This window comes from Aethalodelphis obliquidens, unplaced genomic scaffold (genome assembly GCF_003676395.1).
Source record: "Aethalodelphis obliquidens isolate GAN/ISIS:26980383/991018 unplaced genomic scaffold, ASM367639v1 scaffold3, whole genome shotgun sequence".
Taxonomy (NCBI): domain Eukaryota; kingdom Metazoa; phylum Chordata; class Mammalia; order Artiodactyla; family Delphinidae; genus Aethalodelphis; species Aethalodelphis obliquidens.
This window is the reverse complement of record NW_020837947.1, coordinates 26,491,461-26,511,642: the sequence shown is the minus strand read 5'-3', so window position 1 is coordinate 26,511,642 and position 20,182 is coordinate 26,491,461. Positions and strand designations below refer to the sequence as shown.

Sequence of the window (20,182 nt, the reverse complement as noted above, 5' to 3'; positions counted from 1 at the left end):
TACCATGCAGGTGTCTTCAGTTTAAAAAGCTTTTCAGATGCTTGAATGACTCTCAAGTGGTCATTGGCCAGGACACTTGCTCCCAGGAAAAATCCAACTTCCCAGTAGCTCTGGAGCTTTTCCAAGTTTCCCTTTTTACCAAGAAGGCTACTGAGCTTCACCCCTAGAAGATGAAAAGGAAGAATAACTTTACAACACATGGCAGGCAGGCAGAGCTGACGTTTTATTAAAAAGCAAAACTAAGCTTTCATTCCTCCTTTCAGATTAAAATAGTTTTGTTAAGTTTCTGATTCTAAAAAGGGCTTAAGTTCACTGTAAAAAAAAAAACAAAGAAAAAAAAAAAGCAGACTAATCAGAAAGGTATACAGAAGCAAGTGAAAATTTCCCTCAATTTGAAAACCACAAAATAACTGTCAGTGTCACACTGATGTACATCATTCTAGAATTTTTATATATGCATAAGTTAAAAGGTGATAACACTCAACCTCTTGCTGTGTAACCTCCTTCTTTCCCTTACTATATCATGGATTCTTAAATTACTTGAAAGGGAAACATACAGAAATTCTATCCATCAGGTGAAGTATAAATGTATACAGTACATATAGTTTACAAGAGTAAAATGTTATAATAATTACGCGAAAACACTTATACACTTACAAAGTTAAAGAAATAAGGAAACTGACAAATAACACTGTCTTGAATACTGTGGCTTTGTAACAATCAGGTCATGTAAATCCTCCAAGTTTGTTCTTTTTTAACATTGTTTTGTTACTTCTGGGTTCTTTCCATTTCATTCTAACTTTTTATCTCTACTCTGCCTTGTATTATTTTTGCATTTGGAAGGATTTGTTTGCTTAAAAATATATATATCTCCGTAGAATTGCCACTAACATCCATAACATATGACAGGAAAGTTACTAAATGTCAGGAAAGTTATCTGAGATTTGGGAGTAAGGTAAAAATGTGGAACATGTCATTTCAATATCATATGGAGGCATAAGGCCACTCGAGGACTGTCTAGGGAAAGTGTAGCTAAGTTCATCTCACTATTTATTAACGATCTTAGAGAAGTTTACCTGTTAACTTGTATAATATGTTTTTGTTCAGGAGAGATGTAAATAATTTCTGCCTAGTTAAACAGTGAATCCCTAAGATTTATAAACTGTTGGACATAAACAAGCTTTTTAAAACAATCAAACTCGGATATCTGATTCTAACATTTCTTTCTTCAATTATGAATACCCTAGCCTTCTTAAATAAACTTTAAACGGGACATAGCCTCTTACCGTTTCCACGTTAACTGAATTAAATAGAGTAATATTTTATATTTTCTGAGAGTCATAAATTTATCTTTTTTGAAAATTATACTTTAACAAAACAAAACAACCTTTAAAAACCTTTATGCTGGGCTTCCCTGGTGGCGCAGTGGTTGAGAGTCCGCCTGCTGATGCAGGGGACACGGGTTCGTGCCCCAGTCTGGGAAGATCCCACATGTCATGGAGGGGCTGGGCCCGTGAGCCATGGCCGCTGAGCCTGCGCGTCCGGAGCCTGTGCTCCGCAACGGGAGAGGCCACAACAGTGAAAGGCCCGCATACCGCAAAAAAACAAAACAAAGAAAACCCCACAAACTTTATGCTGCTTTTTATCATATAATTCCACTTAAGCCAAGAATCTTTTAGGAAAAAGTCCATCTGGGAATTCTTCACATTTTGAGATGATAAATTAAAAAGAACGGCTTTGCCACCTTAAAATTTCATGAGATGAGAAAAATTACACATGTGTATGCAACAACATCCATGATCTCCTATCTGGACATAAAAAATACAACAAATACAAATGGAAGAAGAAAGTGCAGGGGGGAAATCAGACACTAAAAATATGTGTCTCAACCTCAGTTGAAAATGAATTCTCTTTTTTGTGTCATACTTGGGAACAATGAATGCAGAACTGATCTAGTGCCAAACCATTTAAACATTTAAATAGGGACTATGAAAGTGTTTAATAGTAAAATTACAACATTAGTTTTAAAATAAAATTTCAGGTTTATTCATGCTTCCCAGAAGTTCATTCTATGAGGGTGATATTAACGTTAGCCTTGGCATAAATCTGTCACATGATTGTTACCCTAAGCCATTCAGCATTCAGACAAAATTTTTTTTTTAAATGGCAAATAGTATTTTAGTATATGGATGGATCATTTTAATTTCCCCAAATGCAGATGGTGGCTGCTTTTTATTACTATAAACATTCTTATACACGTTGCTTTGTGCACTTGTTCGATTACTTCTTTGTAATAAAGTCCTAAACCTGGACTTGTTAGGGACAGAGGGTATGCCCATTTTAAGTGCTGATATTACGGACACTATCATGTCCTTTCATCTTTGCCAATATGATGGAGGAAAAAGGAAACATTGTCTTTTTAAACCACTTATTTCACATTCACCATATCAGGTGGCACACATCCATCCATCCCACCATTAGGGATGCTGGTTGGATCACTGACAGCTGGATCCCTCGAGGGAATATATACAATGAATTGTATGGGAACGTTTGTTCCTTTGTTATTAACAAGCAATCTGTGGGTGAGCTTTGGTATCATGTAAATATGGCAAATGAAAATTTAAAAAAATAAGCATCTTAATGGTTTTAGTTCTAACTGATGATCCTTGTCAGAATCATTATTTTAATATCACTAGCATTATCAACTTTATCATTCCTTCTACTTTATTAGCTAGCATTCTTTTGAAGAATACATTCTCCTGAAGAATATACAGTTAGTATATAGCATGTCTTAAGAAGAGCTTTACCTCCTCAACTGGATGAACTATAGTATCCCTTTAAAAGGAAGGGAAAGTACTGAATTTTTTTCCTTATAATTTTCAATTTTCTAAGAACTTGGTCACTTCCATAGATGGCAAGTGAATTGTTTTGTGGTTGGTGACGCGTTTTGTTTTAGTTTTGATTTCTTTTTCTTGATTATCCTTTTAGACTCATGGAGTTTTATATTCAGTAATACAAATTTTATTTTAATAGCTCCCTGAAAATAAGATTCAAATAGTGGTTTGTCTCAATTCCAATCACACTGTTCTTTTATTACATCATCATCTCATAAAGTCTCATGGTTGAAAACTTCCACAGAAGATGGGAGAATCATCTTTTATTTAGCTAAAGTTTGAATATTAATTTTAAGACTTGTGAAGCTGAAAAAAGGATAAAGATGTAAAAAGTGGTTCTGTGTTTTTAAATCCTAGTTCTAAATAGTACAAACATCAGTGATTATTCAAAAACTGGGAAATTAAAACACAGATCATGAAGCAATTAGTCATAACCTCAAACAAACACACAACTAGAATTAAGAGTCTTTGGGCAACAGATTATGACAGCTAAGAACTGTTCTTACATTAGAGTTCTTAAAGTGAAGATGATACGTTTGGAAAGCCTCAGATTTAGTGATCTTCTTATGACATCTTAATCTTTAATTGCTTATCCTTTATGAATAAATCAAATTTCAAAATACATCTAAAGAAAAGATTTTATAAATTAAAGTCTGATTACTATCAGAACTCAGGAACTCAGAATAATTTGTATATTTGCAGGGGACCAATAAAAAAAAAGTGGGAGAAGATATAAATTACTAAAAATTTTGATTAAAAAGAGAATGCAACTTATATTTTTAAATATGCCAGATATGTTATCAATCTTTTTTTATTATATACTATTACTAATAAAATTATTATATTAAAATATTCATTTATTTAGTCAAACTATTTTCCTTGAAAATCCCTTTAACTCTATTTTACCATATAAATATTAACTTTAGGTCAACCTATGTTGATTAGCATAATTGGTGATTGAGTAGAATCTAAATTAGTGAGTTTTAATTGCCTTTTAGTTTTTAAGGACATATAATTTAGAGTGTATATCACAGTATTTTAGAAGCCTAAAACTTAGCTCTTATGGGAACTAAAAATTTATCGTCAAGTCAGATTTTAAGTCTGTGTATGTTTTGCAATTTCCAAAATTAAAAATTCAACTTCATATGCTTTCAAATGTTTGTTCAACATGTATTATGAATCAGCTCTTCTTGGAAAAAATTGAAGTGTGTTTCCTTTACAAAGTTACATTAATCACAGTTCCTCAAACCTCAGAGTGCTGACCACCCTTTTTCTTTCCCCCAGCTTTTGAAAGGTATAATTGACATAGCATTGTGTAAGTTTAAGGTGTACAATGTGTTGATTCGATACACTTATATCTGGCAAAATGATCACACTGTAGCCTTAGCTCACACCTCCAACATGTCATATAATTTCCACTTCTTTTTTGTGGTGAGAACATTTAAGATCTACTGACCATTTTAATCTACATTTAACTTAAAAATGAGAATTTAGAATAGGTACATTTCAAACCACTATGTTACTGCTCTACTTACACATGCAAATCAGTGTCAAATTCTGTGATGATCTGCAGGCTTCAACCTCAAGTTCAAGAACAGAGCAATACAAATCATTTTTAGATCACTGATGCATAAGGAGTTTTGGCTAGTGTAGAGTTTTTAAAATAACCTTAGATGCAGAATTTTATTATAATTATAATTTAATTATAATAAATAATTATTTATAATAAAATAATTATATTTATGAAAAGTGTATATTTTACTGATTTCATTTTCCAACTAAAAATATTATTTCAAATAAAACTTTGTGCATTGAATACCACTGCAATCCAGCAGCAACAACCATTGTATCATTCTTTTAGTCTGCGTCTTTTAAAACGTACTTAATACTCAAACTTTACTTGCCTCAAAGATTTCCCAGAACATCATATAAGGCCATTTTATTAGTCTTTCCCAAATAATGTAAAAAAAAAGTCCAGGGCTCATTTTTTCTTATGACAAATTAAACAAAACATTTCTCCAGTTAAAAATCTTAAAGGAAAAGTTTCTTCTACAATTCATAGCTTAACTAAGATAAATTTTTTTCCTCTACGAAAAATATGGTAAACTATTTCTATGTCTGTAGTAAAAACTCCTGCAAGAGTTGTAAAGGGTCTCTGAAAGAGAGGGGTTAGACACTCAAAAGAGAGCAAAATCTGATTACCTTAGATAGTATTCAATATCTAGAACCTTAAAAAATGTTATCAAAGCCAGAACCAAGGAAATCACACAGAATTTGTTCACTGAGTTATCCTAATCTTCAAAAATTCCAAAGAAGGGTCAGCATATGAGACAATGTCCACTGATAAAAGGGAAAAAAGCACATTCTATCAATGGCTACAATTCAGAGATGGTCTCTGAGGAGACCAGTCACTGCCAAGACTGCCATCTGCTTGACCTGTTGTTCTAGGGGTTTGGGAGGCTCCACCTCCAACAAAACTGAAATCATACGGGCAAGTGTACAAGAAACAGAAACAGGAAATATCAGAGTTTCCTTCCTCCCTTTCTTTCTTTCTTTCTTTCAGCCCCAGGAAAGCAAAATCAATCTAAGATAGGAAACTTCCCTGATGTTCCACAAAACACTATCTTATTTGGCAGTTGAGGGCTGAATGCAGAGCCCATATTTTTAATTAGTTTGAGCTGGAATTAAAAATATCAGGTAAAATAAACTAAAAACTGAATTACAACCCAATGTCAGGATTTTGCACAACAATATGAAACATTAAATAAGGAGATGTAATTTGTTTTTTAGGAAGTCAGATGGGACAGAAAGCAAAGGGACTATCTATCAAAGATTCTTTTTCTTTGTATCGTTGGGTACAGTTTCTTGATTTCCATGGAAAGCGTCAAGCTGTAATTACCAACTTTTCGGAGCTCAAAGGAAGATTCGAACTGGTGCCCAGATGCCAGGAGGAGGACCGCATAATTAATTCCTGACTGTAGTGTTGGCTCAGATTCAAATGCCTTTTTGAACCTGTAAAAAAAACACACACACACACAAATGTACGAGTTTACTTTTTCAGTCATGAAAGTTTGAGTTTGCAATAGCTTCTGTTTGCATAACTCCAAGGCCTGAGCAAGTAAAAATATTCCACGGCTTTCACCCCAGAATCTAGTGTGCTATTAGGATTTAATGCTTAAGTGACTATATACCCTCACCCTCAGCAACATGGCATTCCCCTCACTTAACTCAGCCTCGTCATAGCATCTCCAGTCTTTAAAAAAATCCTCTCTTCAAAGTCTTCCAGAAATGTGAGAGAGCGTGTGTGTGTGCGCAAACATGTGTAAACAGTGAAAATTTAAAGATAAGAACCCTGTACATATTTTAAGTAGTTTTTAAAAGATTCAAAAATACACAAAGCAAAATATATATATATATATATATATATACACACACACAAAACAATGAGGAAGATCATTTATGTAACATACTGAAACAATCACTTCCATAAGAGTGATATAGAAATGCAATAAAGAATGTCAGTTGCAGTAAGAAATTAAGGAAAACAGAGATTGTGCCTGTGCATACTAATTTTGGCTCAAAGAGAATGAGAACACTTTTCTGAATATGCATGAAACTGAATATCAACCTTTAAAAACGCTTCACAATTTGAGAAGACTTCAGTGTTTGTACATCCCCTGTATTTTCAAGGTAACACTTCCTAGGTTCCATTCAAGGGTCTCCTCACATACGTCATTTAACAGGCAACAATATTCAATATTATTTCATTTAAGAGCATGAAGAAGAACAAAATTAAAATAAATGCCCTAGTGACTAATAGAAACTGAGCCAAACATGAAAAATGAAATAGCTGTTTAAAAAAATCAGATCAAGGAAAATATAAAGACTAAATACCTAATGAATAACCATTTAATGATACAAAAAAAAGGATACCTAGGGAAAAACACATTAAAATTCCAAGATAGAGGCATTCTTATTAAAATCATTAACTGTGAAACTGAAAGGTGTGAATTGCCAAAATGGCAGCCCCCACAATAATGTACATTAGAGTATATTCTTGGCTTTTATATACACCTGAAGTTTTCCATAATTTAAAATGGTAAGGTAAACTTCAGAAGAAAAGTACATCTTTTCTGAATATTGAGAATCATGTGCCCTTTTTAAGGGTCTTACTTTTTAAGCAAAAAAAGTGTCTCTGAAAGGAAACAAAACTCAAATAACTATTAATCTTAACTAGTTGGCTCGAATAGTTATATATGTGAAATAAGAAAAAAATATTTCTAACTGCATCACTGCTGCTGATTAAAAAGCATTTTTCTCTTTCCAGAAGTACAGGTGTTTCCCAAATCTAAAATGGAAAAAGCATGTACCCAGACTGCTGATATCCAAAGCAGGTCATACCAAGGAAAGACATGATTTGTAAGTCTTAGACTCATATAAGACCCAAAGGTCTTTGTGTTTGTTCAGAGGCAAGTAGAAGGTCCCAGCAAAAAAAGATATAGGAGAAGAGAGGAGTTAATACCTTTCTTTCTACCAATACTTTATAGTTTCCACAAATTCATATCAAGATACATAATATTTTTCAACAAATACATTCTTTCATTTCTCCTGAAAGAAAAGAACATGGAATAGTTCTCTTCAACATATTCAAAGGAAGATGCAGAAAGCAAGATAACACCAAATCAACCAATAAATATTGACTAAGTGCTTCCTGTGTGTCAAACTAACCAAAAGGAAAAATTGCGCTTATAGCTGTTTTTCTGTTACCATGAACAATACATTTAAGAATATTTTAACCAAAATATAGATGCAATAAATTAGTAATTTATACTTTTTATGGCTCACAGAACTCCATAATAATAAGCTGGGTATCGAGGAGAAAGTCTTAAGGAAGTGGAAATTCTCACACACTGTAAAAGTACATTAGTATAGTATTTCTCGGCAGAAATTTGCCAATATCTATCAAAAATTGTAAAATATTAAAAAAAGCAATGCATACCTATTGACACAAGATTTCCATATCTATGGGTTTATACTAAGAAAAAACATTAAATATGTAATCAGAAATTTGGTTACAAGAATATTTGTTACAACATGAAACAGTACTTCCTAAGTTTCCCACAATATTATAAAATGGAATATGGAATAAAATGTATTCCGAATGTTGGAAAGCTATGTAACTGTTTAAATTAGAAGAATAGTCAATGTCAGGGGAAAACCTGAGTTTCCAGGTAAGATATAATAGTCTACTTGGGAGCCATCACTCCTGCTACAACAACTAGGTGGGAAAAAGGATACACATCAAAAACATATTTTTATAGATGCTGGAGATCTATGGAAGCAACAGCACAACAAAATCACTGAAATAAAATTCCGAACAGGGAAGTGTCCTACCAAGGAGAGCTGAATTGCTTTTGTTGCTATAGGGGCATTTGCTGATTCCAACCATAATATTAAGCATAGGCTTGGCACAGGCAGAGAAACTCTACCTATTTGAAACGCTACCAGGGAAAAGAGAAACAAGTGGATTTCGTGATAGTTGCATGGGCTGGCATGACAGGGTGAAACCTGGAGGAACCGCAAATGTGCAGCCGGTTTTCTCCACAGGACATTTGTTGAATACTGGCTATATGAGCAGTTGGGGATGCAGTATGGCTGGAATGGCAGTGAAATATGAAGTCCAGCAGTACTTAGGAGTGAAGTATTACTTGAGGGAGAGGCTGCAACAAATAGATGGCAATCTCCTCCAAAGTCTGGAGCTGTATAAGAGAATAAGCAGTCAAACTCAAAACCCCAAAGGGCAGTTATAAAATCTTCCACAGTACTTAAGGGATAAGAAGATAGAACCCTGCTTGGCTCTCAATCAAAAGCCGAGGGCGGTCACATCCAGGAAGCAGGAACAAAACAGAGACAGACAGGGTCAAATAAAACTGAAACCCAGGATGGCGGAGTAGAAGGACGTACTCTCACTCCCTCTTGTGAGAACACCAGAATCACAACTAGCTGCTGGACAATCATCTACAGGAAGACACTGGAACTCACCAAAAAAGATACCTCAAATCCAAAGACAAAGGAGAAGCCACAATGAGACAGCAGGAGGGGTGCAATCACAGTAAGATCAAATCCCATAACTGCTGGGTGGGTGACTCACAGACTGGAGAACACTTATACCACAGAAGTCCACCCACTGGAGTGAAGGCACCCCAACCTGGGGCTCCAGCAACGGGAAGAGAAATTCCTAGAGAATCAGACTTTGAAGGTTACTGGGATTTGACTGCAGGACTTCGACAGGACTGGGGGAAACAGAGACTCCACTCTTGGAGGGCACACACAAAGTAGTGTGTGCATCGGGACCCAGGGGAAGGAGCAGTGACCCCAGGGGAGACTGAACCAGACCTACATGCTAGTGTTGGAGGGTCTCCTGCAGAGGAGTGGGGTGGCTGTGGCTCACCATGGGGAGAAGAACACTGGCAGCAGAAGGTCTGGGAAGTACTCCTTGGCGTGAGCCCCCCCAGAGAGCCCCATCAAAGAGCCCAGGTAGGCTCCAGTGTTGGGTCGCCTCAGGCCAAACAACCAACAGGGAGGGAACCCAGCTCCACCCATCAGAAGTCAAGCAGATTAAAGTTTTACTGAGCTCTGCCCACCAGAGCAATGCCAGCTCTATCCACCACCAGTCCCTCCCATCAGGAAACTTGCACAAGCCTCTTAGGTAGCCTCATCCACCAGAGGGCAGACAGCAGAAGCAAGAACTACAATCCTGCAGCCTGTGGAACAAAAACCACATTCACAGAAAGATAGACAAGATGAAAAGGCAGAGGGCTATGTATCAGATGAATGAACAAGATAAAACCCCAGAAAAAACAGCTGAATAAAGTGGAGACAGGCAACCTTCCAGAAAAAGAATTCAGAATAATGATAGTGAAGATGATCCAGGACCTCGGAAAAAGAATGGAGGCAAAGATTGAGAAGATGCAAGAAATGTTTAACAAAGACCTAGAAGAATTAAAGAACAAACAAACAGAGATGAACAATACAATAACTGAAATGAAAAATACACTAGAAGGAATCAATAGCAGACTAATTGAGGCAGAAGAACCGATAAGTGACCTGTAAGACAGAACAGTGGAATTCACTGTTGCAGAAAAGAATAAAGAAAAAAGAATGAAAAGAAATGAAACAGCCGATGAGACCTCTGGGACAACATTAAATGCAACAACATTTGCATTATAGGGGTCCCAGAAGGAGAACAGAGAGAGGAAGGACCCAAGAAAAAGGATAAAATACCTAGGAATAAACCTACATAGGGAGACAGAAGACCTGTAAGCACAAAATTATAAACACTGATGAAAGAAATTAAAGATGACACCAACAGATGGAGAGATATACCATGTTCTTGGATTGGAACAATCAATATTGTGAAAATGACTATACTACCAAAGCAATCTACAGATTCAATGCAATCCCTTTCAAATTACCAATGGCATTTTTTACAGAACTAGAACAAAAAAATCTTAAAATTTGTATGGAGACACAAAAGACCCCAAATAGCCAAAGCAGTCTTGAGGGAAAAAAACGGAGCTGCAGGAATCAGACTCCCTCACTTCAGACTATACTACAAAGCTACAGTAATCAAAACAATATGGTACTGTCACAAGAACAGAAACATAGATCAATGGAACAAGATAGAAAGCCCAGAGATAAACCCACGCACCTATGGTCAAATAATCTGTGACAAAGGAGGCAAGGATATATAATGGAGAAAAGACAGTCTCTTCAATAAGTGGTGCTGGGAAAACTGGACAGCTTCATGTAAAAGAATGAAATTAGAACACTCCCTAACACCATACACAAAAATAAACTCAGACCTGAATGTAAGACCGAACACTATAAAACTCTTAGAGGAAAACATAGGAAGTACACGCTTTGACATAAGTCACAGCAAGATCTTTTTTCATCCACCTCCTAGAATAGTGGAAATAAAAACAAAAATATACAAATGGGACCTAATAAACTTAAAAGCTTTTGCACAGCAAAGGAAACCACAAACAATACAAAAAGACAACCCTCAGAATGGGAGAAAATATTTGCAAATGAATCAACAGACAAAGGATTAATCTCCAAAATATATAAACAGCTTATGCAGCTCAATATTAAGAAAACAAACAACCCAGTCCAAAAATGGGCAGAAGACCTAAATGGACATTTCTCCAAAGAAGACATAAAAATGTCTTGAAAGCACATGAAAAGCTGCTCAACATCACTAATTATTAGAGAAATGCAAATCAAACCTACAATGAGGTATCACCTCACACCAGTTAGAATGAGCATCATCAGAAAATCAAGCAACAAATGCTGGATAGGGTGTGGAGAAAAGGGAACCCTCTTGCACTGTTGGTGTGAATGTAAATTGATATAGCCACTATGGAAAACAGTATAGATGTTCCTTAAAAAGCTAAAAATCGAATTACCATATGATCCAGCAATCCCACTACTGGGCATATACCCAGAGAAAACCATAATTGAAAAAGACACATGCACCCCAATGTTCATTGCAGCACTATTTACAATAGCCAGGTCATGGAAGCATCCTAAATGCCTATCGACAGACAAATGGATAAAGAAGATGTGGTACCTATATGCAATGGAATATTACTCAGCCATAAAAAGGAACAAAATTGGGTCATTTGTTGAGACGTGGATGGATCTAGAGACTGTCATACAGAGTGAAGTAAGTCAGAAAGAGAAAAACAAATATTGTACATTAACACATATATGTGGAACCTAGAAAAATGGTACAGATGAACCAGTCTGCAGGGCAGAAATAGAGACACACATGTAGAGAACAAACGTACGAACACCAAGGGGGGAAAGCGGGGGTGGGGTGGTAGGGTGGTGGTGGGATGAGTTGGGAGATTAGGATTGACATGTATACACTGATGTGTATAAAATCGATGACTGATAAGAACCTTCTGTATAAAAAAATAAATTAAATAAAAATTTTTAAAAAATAAATAAAGTAATTAAAAAAAAAAACCAAAACTGAAACCCCGACCAACTCAACTCAGTTGTGGTTTTTGAGGTAATCATCTTCTCACCCTGCCTGGCTAACAGAGGAAAGTAAGAGCCTTCTATGAGAGAAAATAAAATCTCCTCAGTCTCAATAATTCTTAAATACAAAATATATGGCATACAATAAAGAATTATGAGACATGCAAAGAGTCAGGAAAATGTGACCAATAAACAAAAGAGCAAAACAGACAAGAGACCTGCCTCACAGATAATTCAGATGTTGGAGTTTGTAGACAAGAACTTTAAATAATTATTACAAATATGGTGAAGAAAATTAAGAAAGAAATGGACAAATGAATGAAAAGAGAAACAAATTTAACAGAGAGTTGAAATCTAAAAAAAGAGAATCAAATAATCTAGAACTAAAATGTACAATGCCTGAAAATAAGAATTCATTGTACGTGTTTAATAGCAGACGACGCAGCAGAAGATAGATTTGGTGAAATGAAAAAAACAGGTCAATAAAAAATATCAAAACTGAAACAGGGAGAGAAAAAGGTAGGGGAAAAAACAAAACAGAGCATAAGAGACATGTGAGATATAGTTAAATGGTCTAACATATGTATTACTGTAGCCCCAGGAAGAGGAAAGAGAGAATACAGAACACAAGAAATATTTGAAGACATAAGGCCAAAAATATTCCAAGCTGTTGAAAACATTAACCCACAGATCCAAAAAGGTCAGCTAACTTCAAGCACCATAAAATAATAAGTACAGCCTAAATGTTGAAACCAAAGACACGGAGGAAAATCTTAAAATCAGCCAGAAAGAAAAAGATACAATACTTTCCAAGGAGCAATACAATTGAGAGCTGACTTTGCAATACAAACTATGGAAGCCAAAAGATAATGCAACAACATCTTAAGAGTGATGAAAGGAAAAAGAAAAGGTGTAAGAAAGATGTGTTCATACAAACAAAAACTGGCAGAATCGGTTGCCAGCAGATCCATATTACAGAAAATACTAAACGTATTCAGGCTGAAGAGTAGTGATTCCAGTTGGAAGCACTGAACTGCAGGAAGAGCATCAGAAAGGGTAAATATTTGACTATACATAAAAGATATTAACTAAACTATTAAATATTTACACTGCTCTAAGTTTCTTTCCTTGTTCAGGAAGTGGTAAAGTACAAATTTAAGGTAGACTGTAAAAGCCAAGGATGTGGATTGTCACCTCTAGGGAACTACTTAAAGCATAACATAAAAAGTATTACTAAAATGTTAATAGATGATAAAATGTAATACTAAGTTAATCGAAAAAATGGAGGGAATGGAGGATTAATGGAACAAAGAAGATATGAAATAAATAGAAAATAAATAGCAGGATGGTAAGACGTAAGCACAACTACCAGTTACCACATTAAATGTAAACGACCTAAACATTCCAAATAAAAAAGACTTTCAAATTTGATTTAAGAACAACAGTGGAAAAAAAAAAAGAAAAAAGAAAGAAACAACTATAATGCATTTAAAAGAGACACACTTTAAATATAAGGATACAGTTAGGTTGAACGTAAAACGATGCATAAAGATGTATCACTCAACTACTAACCAAAAGAAATCTGTTGTGATTATATATTAATATCAGACAAAACTAACTTTAAGGCAAAAATGATTGCAAGATATAAGGAGGAACATTTCATAATGATAAAAGGGTAAGTTCAACAGGAAGATTTATAATCCTAAACACACTTGTTAACATGGCTTAAAAATACATAAAGCAAAAACTGACAAAACTAAAAAATAGACAAATCTACATTCATAGTGGGAGATCTCAAAACACCTGTCTCAGTGATGATCAAACAAGCAGACAAAAAATATCAGTGAAGATGCAGAAGATTTGAATAACATGATTAATCAAGTTAATCTACCTGACTTATGTGGAACACTACACCTAACAACAGTGGACTATATCCTGGGGTATAAAGGCACCTCTCACAGAAATAGAATTAAACTAGAGAACAAGAAAGAAAGATATGTTTGTAAATTGGGCACCTACTCCTGAAGAACCCAGGGGTCGAAAAACTCACACTGAAAATTAAAAGGGATTTGATCTGAACAATATTGAAAGTTCAATACATCAAAACTTCTGGGATGCAGAACAATTTTTATCTTTAAATGCATATGCTGGGAAGGAAGCAAGGTTGAAAATTCAATGCTCTAAGCTTCCATCTAGAAATATAACAGCATATATTCCCACATAAAGTGGAAGGAGGGTATAATAAAGGAAAGAACAGAAATCAATGAAGTCGAAAATAGATGTGCAATAAAGAAAATCAACAGTGCCAAAAGTTGGTTCTAGGAGAAGATAAATAAAATTGATAAACTCCTAGGTAGGTAGACTGCTCATAAGAGAGAGAAAGAGAATACAAATTACTGTTATTCAAAAGTATCAGAAATGAAAAGTGGGACATTAGTATAGGTCCTACTAGCATTAAAAAGAAACTAAAAGTATATTTGGAATAACCTTATCCCAATAAATACGACAACTTAGGTGAACTGGAAAATTTTCTTGAAAATCACAGATTAGCATGACACAAGAAAAAGAAAGGAAACTGAATAGTTCTATATCTATTACAGAATTTATAGCAATCTGAAATTATTCTTTTTATCATCTATCTCCCACTATAGAATGTATGCTCTCTGAGAGCAGGGACCTTGTCCGTCTTGTTGAATACTAAATCTCCAATGCCTGATCCATCAGGATGCCTGACTCATTGCAGGTGAATGAAGGAAAACTGTATCCACTTCTTACCAAGAGCCAGGCTGAGACAAGTGATAAATACAGCAGGTCGTATAAACTTCGAATAATCTATTCACTTCCCTAGTAATGTAAATCCTGACCTTGTTAAGACCATAAGACCAGAAAGCTACATCCTTGGACCACATTACTAAATTGTGTACCATCTTCACCATATTACATTTTAATATTATTGGAATTCACTATTTAATAAAAAATATTGAAGATATTGTTTATATAGTTTTCATTGCTGCCTACTTAGAGTCTTACATGAGAAGCTCCTTTAATTTATTGCTAGGAGGGTATAGTCTCCTCTGAAGAAGTGCCATATGATTCACTTTTCATGCTGTTACTAAAAAGCTTATTTTAAAGAGCACGTTGATCCTTATCACTGGAGTATCTGTGTTCCCTGGTGCTGACTTTCCATATATATTTTATCATTTCACTGTTTTTTGTTTTTTGCGGTACGCGGGCCTCTCACTGTTGTGGCCTCTCCCGTTGTGGAGCACAGGCTCCGGACGCACAGGCTCAGCGGCCATGGCTCACGGGCCCAGCCGCTCCACGGCATGTGGGATCTTCCCGGACCGGGGCATGAACCCGTGTCCCCTGCATCGGCAGGCGGACTCTCAACCACTGCGCCAGCAGGGAAGCCCTCACTGTTTTTTTAAAATTCAAACTTGATAAAAATAAATATAGATGCTACAATAATGAAACCATCCATTTCACCTGAAGATGATAAATTAGTCATTTTAGGGTAAATGTGCCAAGTATCAACAGCAAATCCCAGTGGCTTGCAAGTTTCTGTATCAGCTGGCTCAGCTCTGCCTGACATTGTTCTCCCTCTGGGACCCAGCCTGAAGGAGGGGCTTTCCCCAGAAAATGGCTAAGGAAAAGTAAACCTGGCACAGCCGCGACATAGCTTTTAAAGCTTCTGCTGATAAAGAGTATCAACCAACACACATACCTGAACCTGGTGTCATGGGGTGGGAATATATCATCTTCCTATGAACAGGGACAGTGTATTTCTAACAATAATACAATATAGCCCTGATGATATTCTCTACCACAGGAAGCTGTGGGTACCACCAGATAGTAAAAGAAACAATAACAATAGCTGCCTGTCATGACTGGGCACCTACTGGGTACAGGCATTGTACTTGACACTTCGAGCGTAATATTTCTAATTCTGACAACTCTTTAAGGTAGGAAGGATTCTCTCAAGTTTACTAATCAGAACATTGAAGCATGGAAATAGTCAGTCACGCAATTTAAAAGTGGTTGAGTGGGAACTTTACCCAATTCTGCTGGATTCCAAACCTGAGCCCTCTTCTCTGTTTGACTCTACTTAACCTTTGGTGTGTGTTTAAAAAAAATTTTTTTAGTCCTTTTTCATTACCTCTGCTTTTGTTTTTGCTTTTTAGTAAAAGGGAGTTGGGTGAAATAGGAAGAATAATAATGAGAAATAAAAATAGAACTGCTTTTATATTAAGGATAAAGCTTGGATTCTATATACTACAGAAACAGGTATTGATATATTCTTGGAAAGAATGGTGTTTGTCACAAAATGTATTTGATCAATCTTATTAGACTATAGACTAATATTTTTAAAAGACTGATATGGCAATACTGATGAATGTGTCCATAAAAATGCACCAAAGACATTTCATGTCATTGAAAACTTTACAGTTTAACTAGCAAGAAGATAAATGAACATGAACAATATGTTAGCTCTTACATAAAGAAATCTATAAACAGTGATTAATAGTGTAAAACTATCTACAAAAATAGAGAAGTAAAATGATTAGAGGTAAGTGAAGCTAAATTAAGACTTCATGAAGGAAACAAATCTTAAGGATGGAACCAGGCATCTTAAGAAAATTCTAGTGAGTATATTTGAGTAACTGTATGAAGTTATTTCCACTATTGTTGATTTTTTTCTATTTTAGTACTCAATATTTGTTGAAAGAGGATAAATAATTTGTATTCTTCAACTCATTATTACATTGAAGACTTTCAAAGCTTTTGTTCAAGTTTTCAAAGCAGCAGATTTTTGTTCAAGGGCTGCCTTATATCAGCACTGTATTTGTCACCTGATTGTAAGCTAGCTAAGTGCTTGATAATGGAGTGATGCGCTCTTTATAATAAAGACATAGCTCACTTTTTGCATCTCTACTGAGCTGTTCAACAAAGTCAAGAATAAAGAAAATATTCTTGAATCAATTGTTTCGAGCTAAAGAGCATCTACTTTCCATCAAAGAAGAAACTGAGCTCAACTCAAGCTCCTTCTCTTTAGCTGTCATTTTCCTTCTTTGTGATACAACAGCCGTGATTCTTTCTGTGAGACACACAAGTAATTAAATTAGAATTTCACGGTGCCTTACATCTCCAGGGATATTTCTGAAATTATCACTCATAAAATAACTCAGAGGTAAAGCAAGACAGCATGGGATCTGATCTGGAGATGGGGGGGGGAAACCCTCTCCAATTCAAACTACTTATTTGCATATGAGCTTTATTATTAAAGAAAAGTCAGGACGAAAAATCTAAAAACTCAAAATTCTAACTACCTTCTTTCAGTCCTTTTACTATTTGCATATTTTTTTCCACAAAAAGAGAATCATGCTATTTTAATAATCTGTTTTTTAATTTTCACATGATATCATGAAGCATGTTACTGTTAAATATTTGTTTAAAACCACAATTTTCTGGACTTCCCTGGTGGTCCAGTGGTAAAGAATCAACCTTCCAATGAGGGGACACAGGTTCGATCCCTGGTTGGGGAACTAAGATCCCTCATGCCGTGGGACAACTAAGCCTGAGTGTCACAACTACTGAGCTCGTGCGCCTCAACTAGAGCCCGTGTGCCACAAACTACAAAGCCCACGTGCCCTGGAGCCCGGAGGCCACAACTAGAGAGAAGGCCTGAGTGCCACAACAAAGAGCCCATGAGCCGCAATTAAGACCTGACGCAGCCAAAAAAAATTTTTATAAAAAGAAGAAAGAAATTCACAAAACCCGAATTTTCTTCTGGGCATATACTCAAAAGAATTGAAAGCAGGACTCAAACAGATATTTGTACACCCACGTTCACAGCAGCATTTATTCACAATAGCCAAAAGGTGGAAACAAACCCAAGTGCCCACTGACAGGTGAATGGATAAACACCATGTGGTATATACATAAAATGGAATATTATTCAGCCTTTAAAAAGGAAATTCAGACACATGTTACAACATGGTGAACCTTGAGAACATCATGCTAAGTGAAATAAGCCATTCACAAAAAAGACAAATACTATATGATTCCACTTATATGAGATACTTAGAGTAGTCAAACTCAGAGAGACAGAAAGAAGAATGGTGTTTTCCAGGAGCTAGGGGGAGGGGAGAATCGAAAGCTGTTTAATGGGTACAGACTTTAAGTTTTGCAAGTTGAGATGGCTGTGGGTGAGCAGTGGTGATGAGAGCACAGCAGTGTGAATGTACTTAATGCCACTGAATCATACACTTAAAATGGTCAAAATGGTAAGTTTTATTTATGTATATTTTTACCACCAACACACACAACTCTGAACGAATGATATTCCATCACTCGGGGATATTATCCTTCCATTCAACATTTTCCCTATTGTTGGACATTTAGGTTTCTTCCAATTTTTCATTACCATACAATTCAGTGTAGGAACATTATAAACACATCTTTGTTTCCATATCTGCTATTTTTTTAGGATAGTTTACGAAGTACATAACTGGATTAAAGAACATGAATTATTTCAAGGCTCTTGGTACATAATGCCAAACTGCGTTCCAGAAAGTTCTTACCAATTCACATTCCCAAGAGCAGTATAGGTGAGAGACTTTTATATCGCACCCATGCCAAATTAAAGTATTCTCGTCTCTTTTCGTTCTTGCTAGTTGATAACAAGAAAGCACAGCTCAGGATTTTAGTGGGCACTTACCTGATTGCTCCTGAGAGTGAAGAGTTCTCATATGTTTATAACCAATCTAAACTCATCCTTCCAATAACTGCCAGTTCCCTCAAATTAAAATGCAAAATCCATATTCTAAGAAGGCTAGGAAGATGGGAGGAGACAGATTCGGGAAAGCTCTGAAGGGGAAGTAGGGCCGGGGGTTTAAACTTATTCTTAAAAGATATGAAAAGCAGTGAAGGTTTAGGAAGAAGGGACTGACAGCAAAATACAGGGAAAGTCTAAACATTTAATAAAAAAGGAACAGTCATATTATCAATTATGGTTAATCTATTCAATAAAATGGATCCACTAAGCAAAATTTCCAGGGACAAAGAACTCTGCATAGTTGAAAAACTCCCCAAGCAATTCTGATATCCAGCCAGGCCTGGAAACAATTGCTTTGGTTCACTAAGTGAAATCACCCCTATTCTTCCAAATGCTCCTTCCTTTTCATCATAATGCCTGGCAAACATCTAGTTCTCTCACTCATCCCTCTGACAACTGGGTTACAGAAAGCAAGCCTTAGTTTCTCTCCTTAGGTGCATACTGCTCATTAGCCACAATTAGAAAACCTCCACAGTGACTTATTCAATATGACCATTCTTGGACTTCGACTTGGTCATGCCACAACAGAGCTTCACGCAATCTGTCATCTGTTGAATCCCATATTAAATCAAGGTCAAGGCCTGAGAGCAATGCACCAGGGCACTTGTTTACAAAGTAATCATGGGCACACTCTGTGTTTTACCCAAATCTCCAGGTCATCCTGGAACTGCTGGTCCCTTAAGAGCCATCTACATCTGGACACCAATGAGCTGGGTGTCACGCTGAGTTATAAGAACTCTTCAGGTTTTGTGCTCCAAGGACAAAAATCATCCAAAATTTGGAAACTCACTTATAGAGACAACCAAGGACTAAACAAAAATGTCAGTGAAATAATGGTGAGATAAAACTCTGGGACGGGGGAAGAGGGTGGTAGAAATAGAGATACCACAGAGAAAGATATCTCAAAACCAAGAAAAAAAAAAAGGGCTAATCTGGCAAATGGAAAATAGACATTGGTCTTTATTTGTATGTCGATTGGTTTGTTACATAACTCTTCCAAAGTAAAGCCAACCCCATTAATCATGTAAAAACTAAACAGTTATTAGGCCCGCATGACTGTTTGAATAGCACTGTCACTGACGTAAAAGAAAATTAGTCGATAAGGCAAAGCTGTCTGTTCTTTCCCAAGTTACTATGGAAAAATGAACGTATTAATGCTAAAAACAGACTTAATGCTTTTAATTTCCTGGCTACAGATCTTTTTTGGCATTACAACAGGGAGACATGATTATGCTAATACAGTATAGGTACCTAATTCCCTTTCAAAATTCTGAAAATGATTTCCTATCTCCCCTCAAGAATACTATGATCTCTAAAACCAAATATGATTTCAAGCAATCAGTGCCTATCCCAGGTGACCCCATGACAGCTATGGTATTGATATATGAAATTCTAGCAAGTCCTA

At 35.9% G+C, this 20,182-nt stretch overlaps 1 protein-coding gene across 4 annotated transcripts in view; it reads right to left on the bottom strand.

Annotated features, from left to right (window-relative positions):
* The window catches only part of MAP3K5 (mitogen-activated protein kinase kinase kinase 5), a 212,996-nt gene that overhangs the window by 91,371 nt on the left and 101,443 nt on the right, over nucleotides 1–20,182 (bottom strand). For all 4 annotated transcript variants that reach the window (XM_027085523.1, XM_027085499.1, XM_027085508.1 and 1 more), the window contains exons 8-9: nucleotides 5,794–5,906; nucleotides 4–163 (exon numbers count right to left, since the gene is read on the bottom strand). In XM_027085523.1, the coding sequence (XP_026941324.1) occupies nucleotides 4–163; nucleotides 5,794–5,906 (273 nt within the window). The remainder of the gene's footprint in view (nucleotides 1–3; nucleotides 164–5,793; nucleotides 5,907–20,182) is intronic.